Source organism: Sinohyriopsis cumingii, chromosome 4, assembly GCF_028554795.1.
Source record: "Sinohyriopsis cumingii isolate HCF-2022 chromosome 4, ASM2855479v2, whole genome shotgun sequence".
Classification (NCBI taxonomy): domain Eukaryota; kingdom Metazoa; phylum Mollusca; class Bivalvia; order Unionida; family Unionidae; genus Sinohyriopsis; species Sinohyriopsis cumingii.
The window spans coordinates 10,394,967-10,420,748 of record NC_142964.1 but is presented as its reverse complement, the minus strand read 5'-3'; the positions used below and the strand labels follow the sequence as shown (position 1 = coordinate 10,420,748).

At 36.1% G+C, this 25,782-nt stretch overlaps 1 protein-coding gene across 1 annotated transcript in view; it reads left to right on the top strand.

The window, feature by feature from the left end:
- Positions 1 to 18,427: 18,427 nt before the first annotated feature.
- The window catches only part of LOC149800611 (solute carrier family 12 member 2-like), a 202,134-nt gene continuing 194,779 nt past the window's right edge, over positions 18,428 to 25,782 (top strand). Inside the window, exon 1 of the mRNA XM_089954605.1 lies at positions 18,428 to 18,828. Within this exon, the coding sequence (XP_089810731.1) occupies positions 18,457 to 18,828 (372 nt within the window). The 5' untranslated portion in view covers positions 18,428 to 18,456. The remainder of the gene's footprint in view (positions 18,829 to 25,782) is intronic.

Below are 25,782 nucleotides of genomic sequence, written 5' to 3'. Positions count from 1 at the left end.
CGCTAAAATCTAACAAAGCTATAAACGGATACTTAAATACCAACAGCACATACCCTAGCTTTAATGCAATACTTTTAGTCACCTTCCATTGTGAGTAGTGGCTTTACTCAGTTACAAGAACTAAAATTGGCATTGCGTAGAGGCTAATCATTCAGAACGAGAAAATACCTCTGATCGATCATTCACATGTTGCAGTTCTTTCAGTGGAGCGATCGATTTCGCGTACCTGGTCAAAGATTGTTTCTGGGGAAAAATATGTTGCATTCATCTTCCACGACTATTGTTGTTGTTGCTGTTGTTGTTGTAGGGTTTAACGCCATTTTTCAGCACACGATAGGCTATACATGGCGGCTAGTATTAATGGTGGAGGAAGAACCCGGAAACACCCCGCAAAGAACCACCGACCCACGAGAAATTACTGGCAAGCTTTCTCACATACCCGCATTGGCTGAATCCGAGACTCGAACCCACGCAGACAGGTGAGATGGCAGTGATCCGTAACGGAGAACGCTTTAGACCACTCGGCCACTCGGGGTCCCTTCTTCCACGACTATGCATGTATGTATGTATGTATGTATGTATGTGTGTGTGTGTGTGTGTGTGTGTATGCGCGTGCATGCATGCGTGCGTGTGTGTGTGTGTGTGCGTCAGTAGCTGATCTTTATGGTTTTAACTAATGCGTATATTGAATCAGCCTAATCAATAAATTGATACACAGGCAAGATCTGCATACATGCGTTACAGATTGTGGACATTTTAACAAAGGCGGGTATGCTTCATTAAAGTTGAAGAAGCTCTGTCAATATGTACAAGGCACCCTCCATTTTTATACCGATATTATATATTTTCTATAAAATATATACTTTGCATTCACCGGGGTCCCGAGTGGCCGAGTGGTCTAAAGCGCTCTCCGTTAGGGATCACTGCCATCTCACCTCTGCCTGCGTGGGTTCGAGTCTAGGATTCGGCCAATGTGGGTATGCGATAAAGCTTGCCAGTAGCTTCTCGGACCGCTCCGGTGGTCTAGTGGTTAGAGTGTCCGCCTCGAATGCGGGAGGTTATGGGTTCGATCCCTGGCCGAGTCATACCAAAAACTTATAAAAATAGTACAAACAGTTTCCTCGCTTGGCGCTCAGTATTCAGTGGTTAGTGTTAGGACTGGTCGGCCCGGTGTCAGGATAATGTGATTGGGTGGGACATCCTGCTACATGTCTGCGGCATGATGCCCCAGTGCTTGACATCACTATAAACTGCCACACTGCAGACGTCGTAGCGATATGAATGAAAAATTGTTAAAGCTACGTTAAAAATGAAAATCACACACACACACACACACACACACACACACATAGTAGCTTCTCGTTGTTCTTTGCGGGGTGTTCCCAGGTTCTTCCTCCACCATTAATACTGGCCGCCATGCATAGCCTATCGTGTGCTGAAAAATGGCGTTAAACCCCACACCAACAACAACTTTGAACTGACCAAAAACTGCCTTTGGAGTGTATGTGATTCCCCAAACGTTTATCTAGCGTCATTGTTAACACACACACACAGACACACAGACACACACACACACACGCACTGAGTGACATTTGCCATCGGAAACCGTAACCTTAGGATGTCAGTGTAAGGAAAACTATCTCTGGCCTAACACAGCGTAACTTTTGTATACACCTATCCACAGGGCCTTAGAGACCGATCATGGGCCCTGGGTTAAGAAAAACCCGGGCCTCTCCTAGTTATTGTTTAAACAAACATGTTCTTTGATAAAATTAAAACCTGTTGTTCGTCCCGGGCCCCCTTACAGCCCCGGGCCCCAGGGATGTATCCCCCCGTTTTTGGCCCTGCCAATCCACAACTGGAACACACATAACAGTGGCAAAAGTAGCAATAGAAACACCAACAAGAACCAACAAAACATCAAGAGAAATCCAGAGGAACGATGTTATTACAACATCAATACCTAACAGCTAGCTAATAAGAAAGTAGGAAGCTGCTGTTGCTTCTAACTAAGCACAATCAATTGGATTTATTGACATATTGGTCATTTGAACTTAGTACACTGGTACAACTGTTATCTTTCTCTTTTAGAATAATGAGGTTCTTGCTTCCATTTTCCTTTATCATTTTATCCAAAATGCAATGCCGCGGCTGAAAGTATTTCTTTATCCTTCCAACCTTTCATAACTTACGGTTGCGTCCAAACCAATCATGTCATATCCTAGTAGGCTACTACTCTTTCACCATGAAGTGCACTCGAGTGGAAAAGATTGTGGACTGTAGTAAACAAGTTAGTGCACTATAATGTACGTTGTTGTGCACAATGGTGAACGATGTAATGTATTCCTGTGATAAGGTTGTTGTTGTTGTTGGTTTTATGCTATATGCTATACATGGCGGCCAGTATTTATGGTGGAGGAAGAACCCGGGGAAACCCCGGAAAGAATCACCGACCCACGAAAAGCTTTCTCACATATCCGCACTGGCCGAATCCGAGACTCGAACCACGCTGACAGAGGTGAGATGGCAGTGATCCATAACGGAGAGCGCTTTAGACAACTCGGCCACTTGCCCCCCCCCCCCCCCCCCAAGCCCCATGATAAGCTAGTGCACTACATCTGTAATAAACTGACTAGTCATTAGAGTGTTTAAGGACTACACACACACACACACACAGTGATTGAGTAACATTTTTCTGTAATTTTATAGACATTTGAACATTGGATAAATTAGCTTGTGTCGTTGTATAGTGTAGTCATTTGCAAATACATAGGAGCTTTAAAAAGCAGTGTACAAGAGGTACCTTATTGTGACTAGTAGTCTATGTAAAGGGGAAATAACTCTGACTAAAGTCTTAAATTGTGTACATTTTGCCTTTAACCCGTTACAAGGATACTAATAATGTGGTTAAAGATTTAAACTCAATATTCATTAATTAAGTATAGAAAACCAAATTACCAGTTTGTCGTATAATTTTGTCATTATTATTATTATTATTACCAAGCTACACAGAGACGTGTATCATTGTCTTCATCATACAATGCTGCTTATGGTCAGTGCAGGCCTTCATACATTTTTAGGAAATACAGTCAAGGTTGTTCAGGACTGTCTATAATCCTTTTAGATGCAAACAGGATGTGCACAAACACAGTTCGTGTTCAATTTCTCAGAGTTTTATACTAAATCCACTTCTTACCACTGCATGGATTATTCATAAGTGTATGTGACAGTTCAACTGCAGCTCATTCAGAGTCCATATTGCTGTAAACTGCCTCAAAGGTTCTGGACAAAAAGTTGGGAATTTCTTTTGTTATAAGTTATTAATTCACACGCTCACTGCTGAATGTTGAAGGATACTTCACTGAATGAAATGGGACATCACTATTATCATATTTTTTTTAGCCATTTCTTCACAATCAGGGCACTATCCCCACCCCTTGTATTGAATTGCGCACTACCAATAGCCCTTAAACAGAGTACCATCCCCTACCCACCTGTAATGAATTGTACATTATCAATAGCCCTTAAAAAGAATACCATCCCCTACCCACCTGTATTGCATTGTACATTATCAATAGCCCTTAAAACGAATACCATCCTCACCCACCTGTATGGACTTGTGCATTACCAATAAGCCTTAAAACGAATACCATACTCACCCACCTGTATGGACTTGTGCATTACCAATAGCCCTTAAGAATGTTGTGGATAGCCAATATTGTTAATACTCTGACTACATGTAGTGTCTCACAAAATATTTTGATAAGACATGACAATAACTTTTAAAATCATAACAATACTAGTTTATTATCATACTGAATTTATTTATTGTTTATTATTATGATTATTATTATTATTATTATTATTATCATACCCTCCGTCCGTCCATCTGTATGTCCGTTACAACATTTTTGAATCAGCATCGTGGAAATTTATTAAACTTGGTGGTTATCTTGTGAAACTGGTCGTTGTTGTTGTTGTTGTTCTGGGGTTTAACGCCATTTTTCAGCACACGATAGGCTATGCATGGCGGCCAGTATTAATGGTGGAGGAACCACCGACCCACGAGAAGCTACCGGCAAGCTTTCTCACATACCCACATTGGCCGAATACTAGACTCGAACCCACACAGACAGAGGTGATATGGCAGTGATCCGTAACGGAGAGCGCTCTAGACTATTCGGCCACTCGGGCCCCCTTGTGAAACTGGTAATAATGTTAAAGTGGGTGTTATTCTTAGTTCTCTCTTTTGGATACATTAAAATGGCTAAAATTTCATGGGTACATTGAACTGATCAAAGTCCAATTGCACAAAAGATAAAAATTACCTAAAGAAAATGATAATATTTCAATTACATCTATAACATACAATTCTTTTGGACAACCTTTTTCCATCTTGTTACAGCATAAGGACCAGTTGTATATGTATAAGCCTTTGGGTTATAACCTCTATGTTACTAACAATATTAAACCTGAAAATCGATTTTCTTTAATATTTTTTTTCTTTTTCTTTCTTCTGTCATCCCTAATTTACATATAGCTCCGAAAGGGAAGCTACTCATGGTGGCGTTCGTTGTAGAAGTGAATTCGTCACATCGGCCGCCTTTCCGTTTACCAGATATATTAGTTCTGCATGTCATTCATCCGGATATAACAACTAGCAGCATGTTTAGTCACCTATTCATGTATCAGATTTAGTGACAAGTGTGTCACTCCAGTGGTATTTAGTACATCTGTTCCAGGTGCTACTATTGCCAAGACATTATATAAAACAACATTACGTCATGAGAAATATAAATCGAGTAATGTTTTCTCCCTTCGACTCTCGCACTACACACCCCCACCCGCCGACTACATTATAGAAGATCAATTCCCAAAACAGGGAGCGACCGCTCCGAAGACCTAGTGTTAGATCGTCCGCCTCAGATGCGGGAGGTCGCGGGTTCGAACCCCGGCTGAGTCATACCAGCGACTTTTTAGAATGGTACTAGCAGCTGCCTCGCTAGGCGCTCAGCGTTATGAGGTTATTGTTAGGACTAGTCGGCCTGGTGTCAGGATAATGTGACTGGGTGGGACATCATGCTACATGTCTGGCATGATGCCCCAGTGCTTAACATCACTATAAACTGTTACACTACAGACATCGTAACGATATGACTGAAACATTATTTAAGCTACGTTAAAAATCTAAATGACACACATACACACACACACACACACACACACACACACACACACACACACACACACACACACACACACACGCACACACACACACACACAACAGGGAGCAATCGAACGTTTAAAGTATGCGATGTGGTAGTCAAGCAATTCAGTCGCATAACTGTATAGTAATGGAACATATCAATAATTAGCTGTCGATGTAACAGATTTGTATTATGTTAGTGTATAAGTCACATATCGGTTTCTCAGATACAGTAGTCAAGGATCACACTAGAAAGGGATTTGAAATCTCCTTGGTGATGATGATGGTTGCTGGCGTCATAGCAGCTATAATTGATTGAGCCGTTTATTTCGCCTGTTGTAAAGCAAGAAAGGCTTAAAAGTGCATTTCCATCCAAAACCACTGTTATGCCAACATGATGAACTTAGTCTTGGTTGGTTTCAGATAAGGAAAACACTTCTCTTATGATCAGAATCCAACAAGATTGTCCTATTGAGGGGGTTTATGTGAAGACTACATGTGCTCGACGCGAGCTTGATGTTGAATATAGGCAATAATCTGAAGGGGAAAAAAATATACAGAGTGACAAAATTACCTCAGATTACCCCCTTAACTCGTTCTGACATAGAACCCTGTCAATCATACTATAAAAGAGACGAGGTAAGTAACTTCTAAAAAGTTCGTTCCACGCTTGACCCTCGATTTCCTTCTGCTATCTTTGAAGGCACACGACAATAATCTCTGGCTTGTTTTACTCATCAGATATTTTTCTATTCATCAAGCCCTCATTTAGCTTCTGAGTTGCACCAAACTGATGTTACACCAAACTGACCTTACGGGCTCCGAAATGTACAAATTTCGCGAATTTTGCCTGCCGGGACAAACTTACGACTACTGGAAGTTAGTTACCAAGGTCGTGCAGTATATCCATCCGACAAAACGAGTTCATATTTTCCATACAAATGCAATAACTTTTTTTATTATATGCTCATTCTTCTTATTCTGCCTAAGGCTTAATTATATAAACAAAATACACTACAAGAAACAAAGTAACCGAATGTATGCCGTATTCCAAAATAAATACACAAGCGCAGATTCATCATTACACAACAACAACATTATTAATGCGCCGGCAACTCCGACCAGATACATTTGAACTTAGTCGCGCGCTAGACATAACTTTCGAAAGAAAATGGCGTTTTGGTCTACTTAAAATTTAAATTTGGAGTCATATTGTGAATGAATGCGCATTGCAACAACTCTTCCATTTGATCTGGAATGAATATATTTTGGTATTTTTGACGATTCTACGAAATTTCGTGATTATGGACTGGCAGCGAGGGAGAAGCGTGTTGACATCGCAAGTGTTTCTGTTCTGTCATTGAATATTTGAAATCATAATGTGGGGAAAATAAGACGTCTTTCAATTGCAATTATCAAAAAGACGCTATGGAATTTAATGATTTTTTTCATTTTGAGTGCATTACGGGAGGATGTAATTGTACTTGGAATATAGTCGAAATTACAGTAAATTTTCGAAATGTGTAATCAAGTTTGAGAACCCATGACATGGCTCATGTAATTCGGATTTGCAGAACTCAGAAAGTACATTTTGAGGAAATTTAGGATGTAAAACTGTAAGTATATTTTTTCCATGCTTATTCCCAGTTAAAGGAAACAGTTTATGCCTTGTCACTTGTATGTTATTATGTAGGCACCCATCAAATTTATAAAATCTGACCTATATCACCCAACTAAATCCGAAACATTATATCAAAGAAGTTAACGCGGAATGTAGCAAAGCAGCTGGTATGTTGCAGTCCACGAAACATATGTTATTATGTAGGCACCCATCAATTTTATAAAATCTGGCCTATATTGCCCAACTAAATCCGAAACATTCTATCAAAAAAGTTAACGCGGAATGTAGCAAAGCAGCTGGTATGTGGCAGTGCACGAAACATCTGCTTCAGTTCATTCAGAATCAAATTTAATCTACAAAACGTAAAGGGCCTAATACGTGAATCTATATGATTTGTTAAAAAATCAGAAGTGCAGGCGTCTGCGTCCATTGTTTATTTACAATAGAAAGTAGTTCCTTTATGAGTGCAATATGAATTGTACGCAGGAGTTCAATATCGTAAAACACTGCACGATTCTAACAATGCAAAACTAACGGATAAAAAAATGAGCATATAATAACTACACATACATATAAATACGCGTGTAGTATAACACGTAGAAATACATATTAATATGCGTGAACCGCTAATTTTTTTAACCTATATATCCCCTTAGATTCCTCAATCATGGTGATATTTTGTAGCTGGATTATTCGTATTTTCTGTCAAATTAGGATCAAATAACTTCAGCAGAAACATACTTCCTGTAAATGTAAAACATTTATCAATTAGTCTACCAATCATGATGTTGCTGTGGCCATTTGTGTATTTATATAGTATTATGTATATAAAATTTCTATTATTTGTTGGTTTTTCACAATGATTATATGTTATGTATATCTGTATTTTCTAACTGACCTTTTTCCCAATTCCGTTTAATTGACTGTTTACCTCTAACCCAATGCAAGCATGAATACGTTCCATGGAAAAAAAACATTATATTGAAACAATCAAATGGGTTTCTTGTCCGAGCGATGTCATAGGTTTTCCCTGATTCCAAAGACTTCCAAAAAACTAATGTTGTAAACTGGAAAGTCAAAAGTGTCCATCCATAAATAATTTTACTTTAATTAATACAAGACCATAAATCTCACAACTTCAAGTTTTGTGTCTACCGCACAACTGCAAGGTTCCTCTTCATCAACTTTCCGTAACGTACCGCCAGTATTTCACGCCGTAAAACTATACAATTCAATAACCTAATACAGGGACCTATTTTTACTACGCCATCTCAGGCCAGTCAAATCATGTGGGAAGTTGCGGACTCTAACCCCTTCTGAGTCATACCAAAGGCGTATAAAAAACGGTACTAGTAGCTGCGTCGCTTAGAGTTTACCTTTAAGAGGTTAGTGTTAGGACTGTAGAGTGCCACCAAATACAAATCAAGTGGATCTAATGATCTGATTTAAATTTTAAATACCTGTTAGAAATAGACCATTTCCGTCTTGCATAAAGACGTTTCTCAGTAGGTCACCATTTTTGTCTGCCCTATAATTTATTTCATCAGTTGATAATGTATGTCATCACTGGGAAATGTTCTCAAGTATTCATCAGTACCAGATCCTTAGCTATATTTACGTTTATAAGCAGCTGCCACAACAGCTCGTGTACTTCCCTCAAATATTTGCTGTACAGTGTTATGTTCTCCTGGTCCATTATCAATAAAATATTTGTATTTCCCTGGAGACATCTGTAGTGGAATTTCAAACTTATTACAGATCAAGGTGAAATGGTTCATATAGGTGAAAATCTGATCAAATGGTTCTTGGATAAATAAGATGAAAAGTAATCCTCATCAAGTCCAGTCAGTTGCCCTTGGTACGAAAACTAAGATCTTGATACATTCTTCATCAAGAAGACAAATATATAACGTCAAGATTCGGTAAATCTCGTCCAAAGTCATGTAAGAGTTTATGCTAAATTTTAATGAGAAAATCAATTAGACGGTCCAAAAGCATTTAAACAACTAATTGTACTCAAACGAATTAAAAAAATGATTTACAAAGAAAGGACGAATTACAGTATATAATTCATGCATCATTACAGGGTTCAATTGCTGGCCAATAATCTGGCATTTCTCTCTCATATGAAAAAAAAAAAACAATAGAAAAACGGCATGAAAAGGTTCTATGATTTATCTTCGATCAACATAAGTAACCATAATTTGAACTACTCGATTTGATAAATGTTACAACTCTCAATATCTGATGGTTGAGTACCATGACGCTTGAAATTTTCAATATATAACAAAAAATCAGTTTACTACCAAGCTGTTTTTACAAATATGCTCTTGTTCTTTTAGGTAAGTAACGAACTTATATATTTCATGCATAGAATCAACCAGGTATTGACTACGATCTCTAAGTATGCAGCAATAAAACTTAGAATTTCTCTTCCAATATAAATTTGCATTACATATATAAATGCTTACTGTATTAGCATACGTAAAGATCTGCTGCACTAATCATATAGTTTAGATTGAAGTTAATAATTATACATTTAAATATGTCCTTTGCAGTGTGTGTTTTCATCTTAAATGTACATCTTGTTGGTCCAAAACGTTGTACATCTCGTGCTAAAGAGATAACTGTGACATCTGCTTTCCGTCTGTCTATAACGAATTGTAATGTGTCACTAACTTTAATCATCACATATTATAACTCCTCCATTTAGTGTTAGATTAGAAATTCATTGGCGTGAATTAGTTTCCTCTGCAGGTTGTTTGAGACTAAGAAAGATATAATTTATATTACTTTAAGTTTAGCAACTAGATACTAAATTAGTGCTAGCTTGAATACTTATCCATACATATAATGCGAACCTCAACGTTTACACATGCACATAGTACTAACTTCAATGCTTACACATAGTCTTATGTCACGTGTTTAGGGTCGACTAAAGAGTAACACAAGAATGAGTGAAAACAACAAGCTTTGAAAAATAAAGAATGATTTATTTCCCTGGAAAAATTCTGTAAAAATTAAGAACAAATATGAACTTACGGTTTTAAGAATCAAATCCCAAATAATCCAAGAATAATCCACGAACAAAAGTTTTGAAGTCCTAATAACAAAATGTTTAAATGATTTCAAGTTCGAGTCTCGACGAAGAATCCAAGATGGACGACGATTACGTATCCTGTAATGTGTAGTGTTGAAGTCTACAGTTCCTTGCAGAAGCAAGAATTATCACCCCGGTTTTGGAAATTTGAATAATTTTGTATAAAAGCTGTCCTTATTCCACAATTTCACACGAGAACATGTATTTTCCGGGGGAAAATTAATCCTTCTGAATCCAAGTAATTTGAAATAACTCCAGTCCAAGTAATTTGAAAAAACTCCAAACAGCACAACATTCAACTTCTAGTGTAAGAAAAAGCCCAGCTGCAACTCAGAATAACTCTCCAAAACAAAACTTATATCGTCTTCTAAAACGTAAAAAGGGGGTCACGTGATCATGTTCTAGAAGCTCGTAGAAATTAGGTACTTGTTAAGGTGGCGCTATACAGTTTCGCATTTTGCATAAGGGTTAGGATTTTAAAGAAAAAGAATTTCCCCGGCTTTCCTCACTGGTTATACTGGCTATTTAAAAAAGACCTTGTATATCTTAGGTATAATGCAAAGAACCTTTAATTCCCTTTATTTTGGTGTATGATTGATGGGTGTACTATGGGTTATAGAGTATACAGCTTGGCCTTACTTCAAATGTGCACCTTTCAAAAAAGTGCTAGCTCTACTTGGTCATTTTCACTTCCTGAACTTCAGAGGTCAATTGTATAAAAAAAGAGCCGATAACTTTTTTTACATTTTATATATTTGGTAATTCATTCATTGCGCTTTCAGAAGCTTGTATTGTCTAGTCTGGCAAAATTCATTTTCCCTATTTTAATAGCTGCTATGTATAGTGCACTTTAGACTAATTCAGACTGATTTTTTAACACAAGGGAGCAGTCATTTTAGTTAGCAGTGTACTTAGATCATGTAAAATTTCCAAAAGTACAATATCCAAAAGAAATATCATCCACATTACATTAATGTAGCATAGAGATATGCCAACATTCTCTCCACTGTGCATGTTTTAAATGCGGACTACTTAACCTTACATACGTCACTCTCTCAAAAGTACATATTATCTGGTGAGCGCCACCTAAAGATCACGTACACCCAGTGTGGCCCTGACGAAAACCAATCATTTCACTCGAAGAAAAAATTTGTTTACATCTTAAACATGTAGTCCCATCATGATCTCGACAACAACCAATCATTTTAAAATAAAAATAGAACTTATTTACGTGGGTGATACTAATTTTGAATCAAGGTCAGGGTCTAGATCAACACCTGGTGTTTATAAAACGAACAGTCAAGGTCAAACTTTTTCCTGGAAAAAGTATCATCTCCAGTGAATACATTTACATTACAGTAGCATGTAATGAAAAATTTAAAAAAATTACAACTGACAAACAATTAAATTGAAATAAATATATATTAAATCAGATATAACTAAGTCATATATATATATATATATATATATATATATATATATATATATATATATATATATATATATATATATATATAACAATAGTGCTAACCTCAATGATTACACATTCACATAGCATATACAAAGTGCTAACCTCAGTGCTTACACATACACATAGTGCTAACCTCATTGCTTACACATTCACATACTTAGTGCTAAACTCAATGCTTACACATACACATAGTGCTAACCTCATTGCTTACACATTCACATACTTAGTGCTAAACTCAATGCTTACACATACACATAGCGCTAGCCTCAATGCTTACACATATACATAGTGCTAACCTCAATGCGTACACATCCACATACTTAGTGATAGCATCAATGATAACACACGTACTATGCTAACTTTCAATACTTACACATATACAAAGTGCTAACCTCAATGCGTACACATCCACATACTTAGTGATAGCATCAATGCATACCCGTACACATTGTGATGACTTCAATACGTACACATACACATACTTGGTGATACCTCAATGCTTACACATTCACATACTTAGCGATATGCTCAATGCTTACACATAAACATAATTAGTTCTAAGCTCAGTTCTTACACATACAGATAATTTGTGCTTATCTCAGTTCTTACACATACATGTAATTTATGATAACCCAAGTTCTTACAAGGGACTCCGTTAATCGCTCGACTTAACCGATCACTACCATTACACCTCTGACCGCGTGGGTTCGAGTCTTGGGCTCAGACAGTGTGGATATGTGAGAAATCTCCCAGTAGCTTCGAGTGGCTCGGTGATTCTTACCGGTGTTTTCCCGGGTTCTTCCTCCACTAGTTATACTGGTCGCCACGTATAACCTACCATGCGCCGAGAAATGGCGTTAAATTCAGAACCACAACAACAACACAGAAACAATTCCTATGCATACACTAAATTTGTGCTAACCTCAGCCGTTACACATACGCATAATTAGTGCTGACTTCAATTCTAACACATGCACAACATTAATGCTAACCTTAGCTCTAACGTATAATCTGAATTAATGCTAACCTCAATTATTACACATACGCATACTCAGTGCTAACCTCAGTTCTTATAAACAGAATTAGTGCTGACCTCAGTTCTTATATATATACATATACTTAGTGCTAACTTCAATTCTTATATATACACATACTTAGTGCTAATCTCAGTTCTTACAAACACACATAAGAAGTGCTTACATCAGCTCTTACACATACATTTTAATGATAAATGGTAGAAATGTTTGTTACTTTTTTATTTATATGTTGTACACCGTGAAAACCTTTAGACCCAATCTTTACTGATTTTCTAGGTATGACTGGTTTTAAAGAGAACGATTCGTATACTAATGTTCTTGTTCAAATGAAGATCTTACACAAAATATAAGAATGTCATTAAAGGGGCTGTGGATGCATTTTATCAGTGGAATGTTTTGTAGAAATGACAACACATCAGAGTGAAATATAAAGTAGTACCATCCTTTATCCACATGTAATACAGAAATAAATACATCCAGAAATTCAGATTCCATTACACTCTCTATAATTACTTACTCTACAAATATACACTTTTACTCTGATTATTTTCTTACTGATACAAAAAAATGTACAGGACAATATGCTATATTTATGGGTTTGAAAACGAATCAGCAAACCAAATGGAGAAAAGAAATGCAAGACAATTTCTTTAAAGAGATTTCAAATTTAGGAAGCAGCTTGACTTAATTCTACAAATAGAAACTCATTTTGATGATTACAGATCTAGGTGTTTATGTGGTAGAATCATCAAATAGAAACACAATTTGATGATTACAGATCTAGGTGTTTATGTGGTAGAATCATCAATTAGAAACTCAGTTTGATGATTACAGATCTAGGTGTTTATGTGCTAGAATCATCAAATAGAAACACAATTAGATGACAGATATAAGTGTTTTGCGGTAGAACCATTAATAGACACACAATTTGATGATGACATATATAAGTGCTTTTGAGGTAGAACCATCAAATAGAAACACAATTTGATGAAAATTGAAGTGTTTTTTTGCGGTATAACCATTAAATAGAAACACATTTTATGACATAGTTGACATGCAAGCCTATGAAAAACAACGAAATGGATTGTAATGTATATTGACTGCGATAGACAATTCTTTTCTCAATACTCTTGGACATCGAGATTGAAAACGAATATTGAGATGATATGCTGGATGTTTTAGTGGAATCTTAAAGGTCATAAAGTTAGGAAAGACGAAGTTTAATGACGGAAATTAGTTTACTAACAATAAAAGGAATTCTTGGAAATCAAAATATATATATGGTACGGTTTTACAGAACATGAAAACCTATGATGTTGAGGTATTTAATTGAAAACTAACGAGGAAATGGGAGGACGTTTTACCAAGGTTACCTGATGGAGGCAATGACACTCATTATAGATCAATAGAAGCAGCCAGATAAGGATACAGATAAATAGACATGGTTCCAGTTGAAGCAACCAGATAAGGAAACAGATAAATATAGTTCCATTTGAAGCAACCATATAAGGAAACTGCAAATACAAATGGTTCGTCTGAAGCATCCAGATAAGGAAACAGATCAGTGGAAATTGTTCCAGTTGAAGCAATCAGATAATGAAACAATGGACATGGTCTCGGTTGAAGCGGCCAAATAAGGAAACAGATTAATACACCTGGTTTCAGTTGAAGCAACCAAATAAGGCAAGAGATTAATAAACATTGGACCACTTGAAGCAACCATATAAAGAAACAGATCAATAGACATGATTCCAATGGAAGCAACTAATGGGTATCAGTCATACTATCCTGTGTTATGTACATTTAATTTAATTGTTTTTATGTTAGTTTTTACAATTATTTCATTACATGGTATTGTAATGTAACATTGTATGCTTGACTTCACCTTGTCTAAAACTGAGTTCATTTCTTCTTGACCTGACTGATTTTTAGTTCATTTCATTTTATGTAAACAAATAATACATAACTAAATTATTCTCTATGTATATGGGTTTAATATCATTGATCATTATTAATAGAAGATGTAAATATGTTTATGTGGGTCAAAGCTTTTGGAGTTTCCTAAATTAGTTATACATAATCTAGGTTATTGTTTTATAAACAGCAGGATCTATAAATAAGGTTATTTTCCATTAGGTAATGTCTTTTTTAGAAAATGATAATTGTGACCTGAGGTCAAGTAGAGAACTATATAATCTTGCGATTATGAGGACTTGGTCATTCCCGCTTTAGCATCTAGCACTTTCAAGCTGTATTATGTTGTGACTAGTTGGGCTGAAATTTTATTTTCTTCAAAGTATTCAAGTAATTATTTTCTCTGGAAATATAAAAGTACTCTGATAAAATTCTCTGATAAAGACATTCGCTAGAATTTATACTGAATTCAGACCTGGAATTATAGTTCTGTGATTCAACAAAAGACTGTTGACACATCAACACTCTATAAGCTATAGCAGACACGTCATCGCCTTCAGTGTTTGGATTTCTTCGGGACTTGTACTGAGTTTTATTCAGGATTTTAAATTACTAGGACTTGTCTCTTTAATTCTTTGATTATTTTAGGATTTAATTTCGCAATACCGTGAGTTTTTTTCTTCTTCTCATTTTCACTTTATTTTCTAGGGAAACAAATTATACTTGTTAAATGTTACAAAGCTGTCTTTCACAATTTTCTGTTAATTATTTTAAGAGCATAGAGTGGTAACACCTGTTACTTGACAGCTGATTTTTTTGAAAATCCAAAGTATAAAACAGTAAAACGGATGTTGAAAGAAGAGAAAATTATTTTAAAAATAGTTATGGTATTATTTTTACGGAGGAAATATTTACAGTCAGTAAGATTTCGTGGTCAAATAGTGTACAAAATGAAGAATTGAAAGAGAGTATAGAGACGGCACACTGCACGAATAAGAATTATCCAGATGTGATAAACAAGTTGACGTGTACAAAGATTGAGAACCAAAACGGATAAAAGGGGAAAAGTATGTACTGTTTTAATGGGAAGTATAAGATTGATAATTACAGTTTTGAGAACAAACCGAACATACTGACCATCAAATAAATGACGGAGGAAGAGCAATACATAAATAGCAATATCAAAGTTCATAAAAACTTTGCGTTGTTTGAATGATAAATAACCACCACCAGTAAACAACAAATTATACAAATGATAATACGGCGATTACAGAGTAGAAAATGACCTTGCAGGTTAATAAAAACAATATCTAAAGACATAGCAAGAGATAACATTTTGCTTTAAAAATAGGAAGCTGGTGCCAAATGCATAATACATTTGCACAACGGGCCAATTTAAATGACAACAAGCGTGCCAGTAAGATTTTAAACAAACTGGGGAGTAATGAAAATCGTAAAAATGTATGTGCAATCATTGAGACATTTAAACTTCTTCCAGATTTAATGTAAAGTGTGTGTGTGTGTGTGTGTGTGTGTGTGATTTGGATTTTTAACGTAGCTTTAACAATTGTTCCACATCAATGTCTGCAGTATGACAGTTTATAGTGATGTCTAGCACTGGGGTATCATGCCGTAGACATGTAACATGATGTCCCACCCAGTCGCATTATTTTGACACCAGACCGACCAGTCCTGACACTAACCTCTTAATGCTGAGCGCCTAGCGAAGCAGCTGCTAGTACCATTTTTTAAAAATAAATCTTTGGTATGACTCGGCCGGTGATCGAACGTTCGACCTTCCGCATCCGATGCGGACGCTCTCGCCACTAGGCCACTGGAGCGGTTCATCATTTTGTTACATCCATTACTGGATTTTATGCGCACGAGTTTGCTGTCTGATTTTTTTTTCTTCTCAATCACATAAAGAGCTCATTCATGAAATACCTTTTAGTGTCTGTGGTATAATCTAACCCCAACCTAGACCTTCCTGTTACGAATTGAAGTTGGTAAACTATTAGGTTGTATTTAGTGACAAAAAGATTATACACCTCGAACGAAATGAAAATTGCAATGATCACTCTACTTGATATCGTGTACCGAGATTATGTAAACCTTATTGTTGTGCATTATCGACGACGGTGATGATCGTTGTATCAATGATGAAAATTTTCAGTAACACAAATCTGTACTTTTTTTTCTGTCTGCACTTTTAACATTTACAACAGGAAATTGCAGCTAAGCCCTCCATGTATCCCTGTCATCACAAGGTAACAGCTCTTTGCTACCGAGCACAGTGATGTAACCCGGAAAAAGCGTGCATCCTACTGGAAACATGTCTTAAAATGGCAATGTCTTTCCTATATAGCACTGTGCGCTGTCTTGATGTGCGACACAAGTTTGTATTAGCTGTCGTTACCTATTTAAATAAAAATTCTGTGTCTAACCGCAGGCCTTTGAAACTATAACCCTTCAGTAAGAATATATATATACATATACATACATACTTATATATACATACACACACACACACAGTTAGAGCGAGATATTTGGACTTATTTTTCATTACCACAGTGAGTTTTAGAGGCGTGGAAAATGGAGCCTAGGGATCTTTGAATGTGTATTGTCTTATGCGATTCTTTATTCATCTGTAAATTGACATTTTTTAAAACTAGTTGGGACAATTGTTACATACATACTCATAATAAAAGTAAACAAGACATGTGTAACAATGATGTGTGTGTGTGTGTGTGTGTGTGTGTGTTGGATTTTTAACGTAGCTTGCTTTAACAATTCTTCAGTCATATCGCTACGATGTCTGCAGTGTGACAGTTTATAGTGATGTCTAACACTGGGGCATCATGCCGCAGACATGTAGCATGATGTCCCACCCATTTTTGTAAGTCTTTGGTATGACTCGGCCGGGAATCGAACCCACGACCTCCCGCATCGGTGTGATGTGATGTGATGTGATTTGGATTTTTAACGTAACTTTAACAATTTTTCAGTCATATCGCTACGATGTCTGCAATGTGGTAGTTTATAGTGATGTGTAGCACTGGGGCATCATGCCGCAAACATGTAGCATGATGTCCCACCCAGTCACATTATCCTGACACCAGACCGACCAGTCCTAACACTAGCCACTGAATATTGAGCGCCAAGCGAGGAAACTGTTAGTACTATTTTAATAAGTTTTTGGTATGACTCGGCCGGTGATCAAACCCATAACCTCCCGCATCGGAGGCGGACGCTCTAACCACTAGGCCATCGAAGCAATTCTGTATCAGTGATATATATATATATATATATATATATATATATATATATATATATATATATATATATATATATATATATCCAGCCTGACCGCTCCGGTGGCTTAGTGACTAGAGGGTTCGCCGCTGATGCGGGTGGTCGCGGGTTCGAACCCCAGTAGAGTCATACCAGACTTAAAAAATAGTACTAACAGCTGCCTCGCTAGGCGCTCAGCATTAATAGGTTAGTATTAGGACTGGTTGGCATGGTGTCAAGATAGTGTGACTGGGTGGGACATCATGTTACATGTCTGCCCCAGTGCTAGACATCAGTATAATCTGTCACACTGCAGACATCGTAGCGATATGATTGAAAAACTACGTTAAAAATCTAAGTCACACACACACACACACACACACACACACACACACACACATGAGTGGAGTAATTAATTTCGAGGGGTTGCTAGTTTCTGGAGTTGCTAGTTCCAAAGTGTCTATTGTAATGTCAGATTTGTTTTCTTGTTATGTTAATTCCTAAGGGATTATCGTAAGATAAAATTGTTTTCTGGAGTCGTTAGTTCCGAATGGTCTGTCGCAATATCAAATATAAAATTTGCTTTCAACAATCAATCAGTTATAAAACCGGTATTTTTCTGGTTTCACATTCACATTAATATAGCACAGTTAAACGTAAACAAATCCACATGGCCTTGCGCTAACAATGGATTAGTGCTAAATCTGTAACTTGTCTTAATACCAGAGCACGTGGCCCCGGCAACAGTATAAAAGAAACGCCAATAACCGGCATGTCAGTTGTGTAAATGGCGCTATGGAATAAGTCAGTGGTACGATGAGTGCGATTCTGTCGGAATTAGTTGCTGCGGCTGCTGAGCAAAAGACAATGGAGAAAGTTCCTTCAGTTTCACGATTCCGCGTTGCAAAAGTGGATTTTGCAGACGAAAATGTAGTAATACAAGATGACAGTGATAAAAACGTGGATAATGGAAGTGTTATAGCAGATGGCATCGATTCAACATCAGCAACATTTTCCTTGGGATTCAGTGAAGGATCATATGACACAGCGGCTTATGGAACAAATCTCAAAACCTTTGGGAAAAATACGATTGAAGCCATCCCTCACATAGACCATTACAGAAATTTATTATCGGCTACTGAAGCTTTGAAAACCAGGCCTACTCTAGCAGCCCTCCACGAGGAAAAGGTATGAATGAACAATTATAACCAATAACAAAGAACGAATCATGAAAGGCTTGTGGAGGGGGGGATTTCATGAGTATATTAATGTTTCTTGTATCAATACGGATATATTACTTGGTTTACTAACCGTATAAGGAAGTGTTTCGCTTTCCCTGTACCGTTACTTGGTGATTTAAGTTTGAATACTTGCCATAAGTTGTACATGATGTTGGAAGAACGCCGTTCATTACTCCTTCAGGAGTTATCTCCCTTCGTTGTGTACGCTCGAATATATAGAAAACTCAACAGAAAAGAGAACGCTTCTTACGATTTATGTTCGCACTATATTCATTACATCATGTAATATGGGCAGCAGAAACTCCACATCGTACTTACTCTTTAGTTATAAAATTTGACTAATGGCAACAAATATTAAATCAAAATTATCAAGTGCCACAATAAGACAGAACGTATGTTTTGTTTGCTTCTTAAACTTGGAAGAAAACAAATGATAACAAAATAACGTAGCTCCAGATTGCATAAGTTTTTCTGAGTAGACCCTTAAACATGTTTATGTTAATGTTACACCCGTAACATCAGTAGCTACTCTGGGATAACATCACTACCTTAGTGTTAAGACATTTATGCATGTGCTGTTCTGTTATATATAAAAGTATACATATATATATATATATATATATATATATATATATATATATATATATATATATGTGTGTATAACAAGAGTTATCCACCCCATTTTGCTAGGATTACATAGGCCAATGTGGACAAGAGACTAGAGTTATTGCTTAAATTTATTCGAATTGTAAGGTGCTCTAACAGACAGAAATAACTCTAATTTTAAGACTATGGTCTTAAAAAAAGTAATAGAAATGAGTCAAAACCAACAAGTTTTGTAAAATTCAACAAATAATTCATATCCCTTGAATACAATGAGAAAATTTATAAAAAAAGAACTTACAGTATTGTGAAGTAAATCCAAAACAGTCACAAAGAGTTTATCACCATTCCTAAGAAATCATATTCTAACTAAATTCCAGTGGTATTCCAAATAAGATCCAAAGCTGAAGGTGTGCTGGTAGACTCAAATGTACTAATGCACCATTGTTCTGAGCTGTGATGATGTACCAAGTCTTTTGATGAATGACAGTAATATAATTCAAGATGCCCTTGTTTGGATTCACAATCATAATGTTAATTAATGTCTCTGTCCGAGAATATTTTTGAGCACTTTGTATTTCCAGTGAATAAATAATTTGAATAAATAAATTCTAGACCAAATCAAATACTGAACACAATAATATGATTGATTTCTGTTAAGATGTTATTGCAAGAATGAATAATTTTTAGATAAACAACCTTATGAAGCCATCTAATTGATCTAGGTCGCGTTTAGCATTTTCCTCCAAAAAAACTGTTACTTAATGGACAGTTCCAATCTAGATTTTATTACTAAAATTATAATAAAGGAAATGGTAAACATAATATTCTTGACTCAGACTAAAGATCCTAACATTTAACAACCACAGCTGGGGCTCCGAGTGGTCTAAAGCGCTCTCTGTTACAGATCACTGCCATCTCACCTCTGTCTGCGTGGGTTCAAGTCTCGGATTCAGCCAATGTGGGTATGTGAGAAAGCTTGCCAGTTGCTTCTCGTGGGTCTGTGTTTTTTTCCAGGGTTTTCTTGGGTTCTTCGTCCACCATTAATACTGGCCGCCATGTATAGCCTATTGTGTGCTAAAAAATGGCGTTAAACCCTACAACAACATCAACAACCACAGCTAGAGAAAATATCAGCTTTATGTATTATATGTTTACAAAATATAAACATCCGTGTCTTTAGTCAGGAACACTGTGAACTTTTTTTGGACAAGGTCATGTCCAATATGCAGTTATCCATAGCATATAGTGTATAAAAACAAAAATATAACAAACAGTACAAATTAAGTGTATATAAAACTAAAATCATATTATTTGACATTGAATCATTGACATCAATGATAAAGATATGTATAAACTGAAATAACACTTAAGCCGTCAAATTGACAGTGCTATGGTGTAATCTAGCTCAGTCCTGAATCTTTTAAAACTGGTGTAGCAAAGAACATTCTGTGGCTGGCAATTCTCGTACTTAGATACATGTGCCTAGGCTGTTTTATCTACTTGGATGCAGATGCATAGACAACCATAAAATGATCTTGGCAAATGTATCCATCTAAATACATGTATAGCCATTTTCTCTTCAGATTTATCCTTTAAAGTTAGAAGCTGCATTCCTCCTGACAATTGTATCCATTAAAGTTAAGTGACATTACTCTAGACAAATTTATCCATTAAAGTTAGAAGTGACATTACTGTATATAATTTTATCTGTTAAAGTTAGAAGCTACATTACTCTAGACAAATTTATCCACTAACGTTAGAAGTGACATTAGACATTTATGCATTAAAGTCAGAAGTGACTTTACTATAGACAAATTTATCCATTAAAGTTAGAAGTGACATCATCTAACAATTTTATCCATTAAAGTTAGAAGTGATATTACCCTCTACAATTTTATCCATGAAAGTTAGAAGTGACATCACTCTAAACAAATCTATTCATTAAAGTTAGAAGTGACATTACTCTTGACAAATTTATCCATTAAAGCTAGAACTGACATTAGACAATTTTATCCATTAAAGTTAGAAGTGATATTACTGTAGACAATTTTAGCCATTAAAGTTAGAAGTGACATTACTGTAGACAAATTTATCCATTCAAGTTAGAAGCTACAATGCTCTTGACAGTTACTGCAAACTTATATGTCATGGTAACTTTTCTAGCTCACCTTTATTAAATTATTGTGGTGCAGAGAAAGCACACATGTTCAGCCTCAATAAATTTTGCACCTTCTTTCTTCCTTGGTCCTTGGCAGCAGTTTGGAGTTGGGTTATATTATAGCACTTAACCCATAAAGAGGGGGGCTAAGAGTGCCAACTTTGTACATACATGTACATTACCTGTTCATTCTTGATTAAGATTTTGCATTAAGCTTAGACATGTATAAATACTGGTATACAAGGAATAGAAACACTTGGTGAGGGGATGCATCTTGATGACTCCTACACCCTCATTACAAAAGTAGGTCATTTTGATCCACATTTAATGCTTTACTGACATCAGTAACATTTTGAATTTTAAGTTTATTTTTTAAGCTCTGTTCATACCTGTCAACCCCTTTTATGCATCATCCAAATTTATGTGGATCCAGACCAATATTTTGTGGTCTATTGCCTTATCTGAGTGCCAAGGCACACCATGCTAAAGGGATCCAGAAGCATATACCCACCCATCCCATTAAAAATTCCCATTAAAAATTCTCTACTTGAAATTGCGCACTCTAGTGCATTCTTTCGTTATTTTTTAGGAACATAGTTTGGAGATTTTTGTTATTTAGATAAAAGATAATTTGGCATGGCTTGCAACTATACTCATGAAAGGATGACCAATTATGCATGTGAATACATGCGCACACACACACATACAGCAATAAGCTCCACAATAAAGGGTTTATGAACTAACCTACAACAACACTGATAATCCAGTCCTAACTTTTATCTTTAAAAAACCCCACTATAAAATCATTATCATTAGCAAACCAGGACAGTGTTGAGAATTATGAAAATATATATTCACTAACAAAAACCATAACATTATTAAATAATCAAATTGGCAAGAAGCTTAGATATATAAAAAACAGTTATTGATAACAATATAAAAATACAAAAAAAAACCCCCACCAAATCATTATCAACTAACATTGAAAAATCCAATTATAAATTTAAAAAAATATAAATGCTCCACTAAATCATAAACAAAGTTTTTGTAAAATGTTTCTCAGTTCAGATCTTATACAAATTTTAATATGAAATGATGCACAAGTTGTAAATACATGAAATCTATTGAAGACTGGATAATGCAGGAATGATTTAAATGCATATTATAGTAAAAGTGTTTGTTTTCTAATAGTTCCAAATTCTAGTGTCTTTTTAGACTTAAATGACACGTGATCCGGAAAAATCACTTGGAAACAACACATTTTTGTTGTATCCAATGATGGCTGACTACTCACGATAGACCATGCATCTCTTTTTGCTGGCCCATGTCAGCCATGTGTACAGTGTCATCCACAGCAAGTTGAAAGTCATCCTGCTCATCCTTGTCTTAGTGTGTGTGTGATTTTGATTTTTTACGTAGCTTTAACAATTTTTCAGTCATATCACTACGATGTCTGTAGTGTGGCAGTTTATAGTGATGCCTAGCACTGGGGAATCATGTTGCAGACATGTAGCATGATGTCCCACCCAGTCACATTATCCTGACACCAGGCCGACCAGTCCTAACACTAACCTCTTAATGCCGAGCGCCTAGTGAGGCAGCTGAATGTACCAATTTTGTAAGTCTTTGGTATGACTCGACCGGGGATCGAACCCACGACCTCCCGCATCAGAGGCAGATGCTCTAACCACTAGGCCACCAGAGCTCCTCCTTGTGTTATGTTACGTGTTTAATAAACAGTAATAAAAGAAAGAGTGAAAACATAAGCTTTGAAAAATATAACAAATAATTTATTTTTCTGGAAAAACACTAAAAATTGAAAAAATAAAAACTTATAGTTATAAGAATCAAATCCAAAAATAATCCATGAATTACAAGTTCTAGTAATGAAATATTCTAATGAATTCAAGTTTGAATCCCTACGAAAAATCCCAAATGGTAGGCGATGATGTATACTGTAGCTAGTTTTGTGCTGTTATGTCTACAGTTCTTGCTGTTTCACAGTCAATAATGTTCCAGTGTTTGAATTTCAGAATAAAATTTAAATAAATGTCTTTGTCCAAGAATTCTGTATGAGCACTCAAATATTTCCAAGAAAAAGAGTTAATCTTTAAGAATCCAAATAATTTGAATAAAAATTATAATTCCAAACAGTCACAACAAAACGAAAATCTTTACATCCCAGTGTTTTGAAGCCCAGCTGAGAAAAATCTCTATGTAATGGGGGAGAATTGTCTCAGGTTGGTGTCCCGCCAAATTTGGTTTTCATTATCTAGGGGTTGACCACCCTCGATGTTATTGCCTGGTTCGAGTAAATATAAATATAAGTGGTGAAACTTATGTGTGAAATAGATAGAGATCTGAGCAGGTATATAGAACAAACCAACACGAGCCCCCGTACATGTAAACAAACAATTTAATCAATTACATAAAAAAAAACACAGTGAAAATTCCTTACATCAGGAATATGCTTTTAGAAATTTAAACTTTCACCAAAATACAAAGAAAACGTAAATAGATTTAAATAAAATAGCAGATCTGTTTACTGATAGATTGAGTTCATCATAGGATCGAGTGAACAATCGAAGTCAACGTCTTGCACAATTGCATAACCTGTTCGTCCTCAGTTCTGCTGCCACTGTAGCTGTTCAGACGCTTGGATCTCGGGATGATACTTTCCACCATCCTTCTCAGGATACTCTCAGAATACGTTTCAGAAATTAATACGTCGCAGGATTGCATCACAGGATTATATGTCTCCCTGCACTTCTCTCTATACTTCTCAGTATACGTCTCAGAATAACATCACATCATACGTCCCAGAATAATGCGTCTCAGGATAATACGTCTCAGGATTATATGTCTCAGGAGCTATTTTCTCCCTTTTAAATAAATATAAATAGAGACAACCTAAATTTCCCATTATTTATGAAACAGTTAATTCTTCATTATTCTCCCTCGTTATCAGATTTTACTATCAGTGCTTGACAGATGCTAAGGCTATCAATCGACTCCACATGTTCTATAATGACCCTAGTTAGTCAAATGGCTAATTCATTACACCTTGACCTTACACATTAAAACATATGTGAGGCCTGGGGTTCTGAGCCAGCCTCAATTTACACAGCAAATAAATAGGATACATCACATCAATCAATTACTAAATCATTTCAGTCAATACACACTAATTCTTAATCATACGTGGAATCTTCTAAATTCGGCGAAGTCACACAGATTCTCGTAATCATATTAACTAATGTAATGTATTAAATTCTTGGAACATAATTCTTATGTAAACAAGATGACAAATTCAAACAATTCATCAAACTTATCTAAAGAAGATTAATGTACGACTTCCTATGCATAAACTCAACACAGTTATACTTCATAAAGCAAATTATTACACGAATGTAGAAAAAAGGTTCATGCAACTACAAGTAAATAACTTCAGCAAAGCATTATATATGGCATCAACAAATTACATAGAATTGTCACACTACCTTTGCTTTCAACGTTCCTCCCTCTAATCGGCAAATTATTTCGTCGGTTCCTTTCAACAATAGTCCCCTTTGGACAGCAGTTCTTTTACAAGGAATTTCTTGCAAATCCCAAGGAGTCCTACTTTTTGGCTTTCTTCTTATAGGAAAAGCTTAGACTGATTAGAATTTCTGAAGTGGCAATTTTTAAAACCTAGAAAATTTTGTGTGGGAAACACGCCCCTTATTTAACGTAACCAATCAGAATCAAATATCTCTGCCGCCTTTTTCCAGAGGCGCCAAAGTCAGGGTCAGGACCAGGTAGTTTGAGTAACAGTTTCTGTGATTTCTCAATGGTGACAATTTTACCATGAAAATGAAGTTTTCCGTGTCCCTAATAGTCCGTCTGGCTGCTGTATAAACAAATGCTTAATTAGGAACAAAATTCTCCCTCTGAAGGACATTACCGTACACGGTAGTATGGCGATATCATACGTGCCTGTCTCAGTAAATCTAATTAATGGTTCTCTGGTCTCAACTAATGTATTCTTGTTAGATCACCAGAAATTTGCCACTTCCCACTCTATAAACAAAGGTTATACAGTAACTTAAGATGCAAAACCGATTCCTGGATGAGGGTTACATGACCACATTCTAGAAT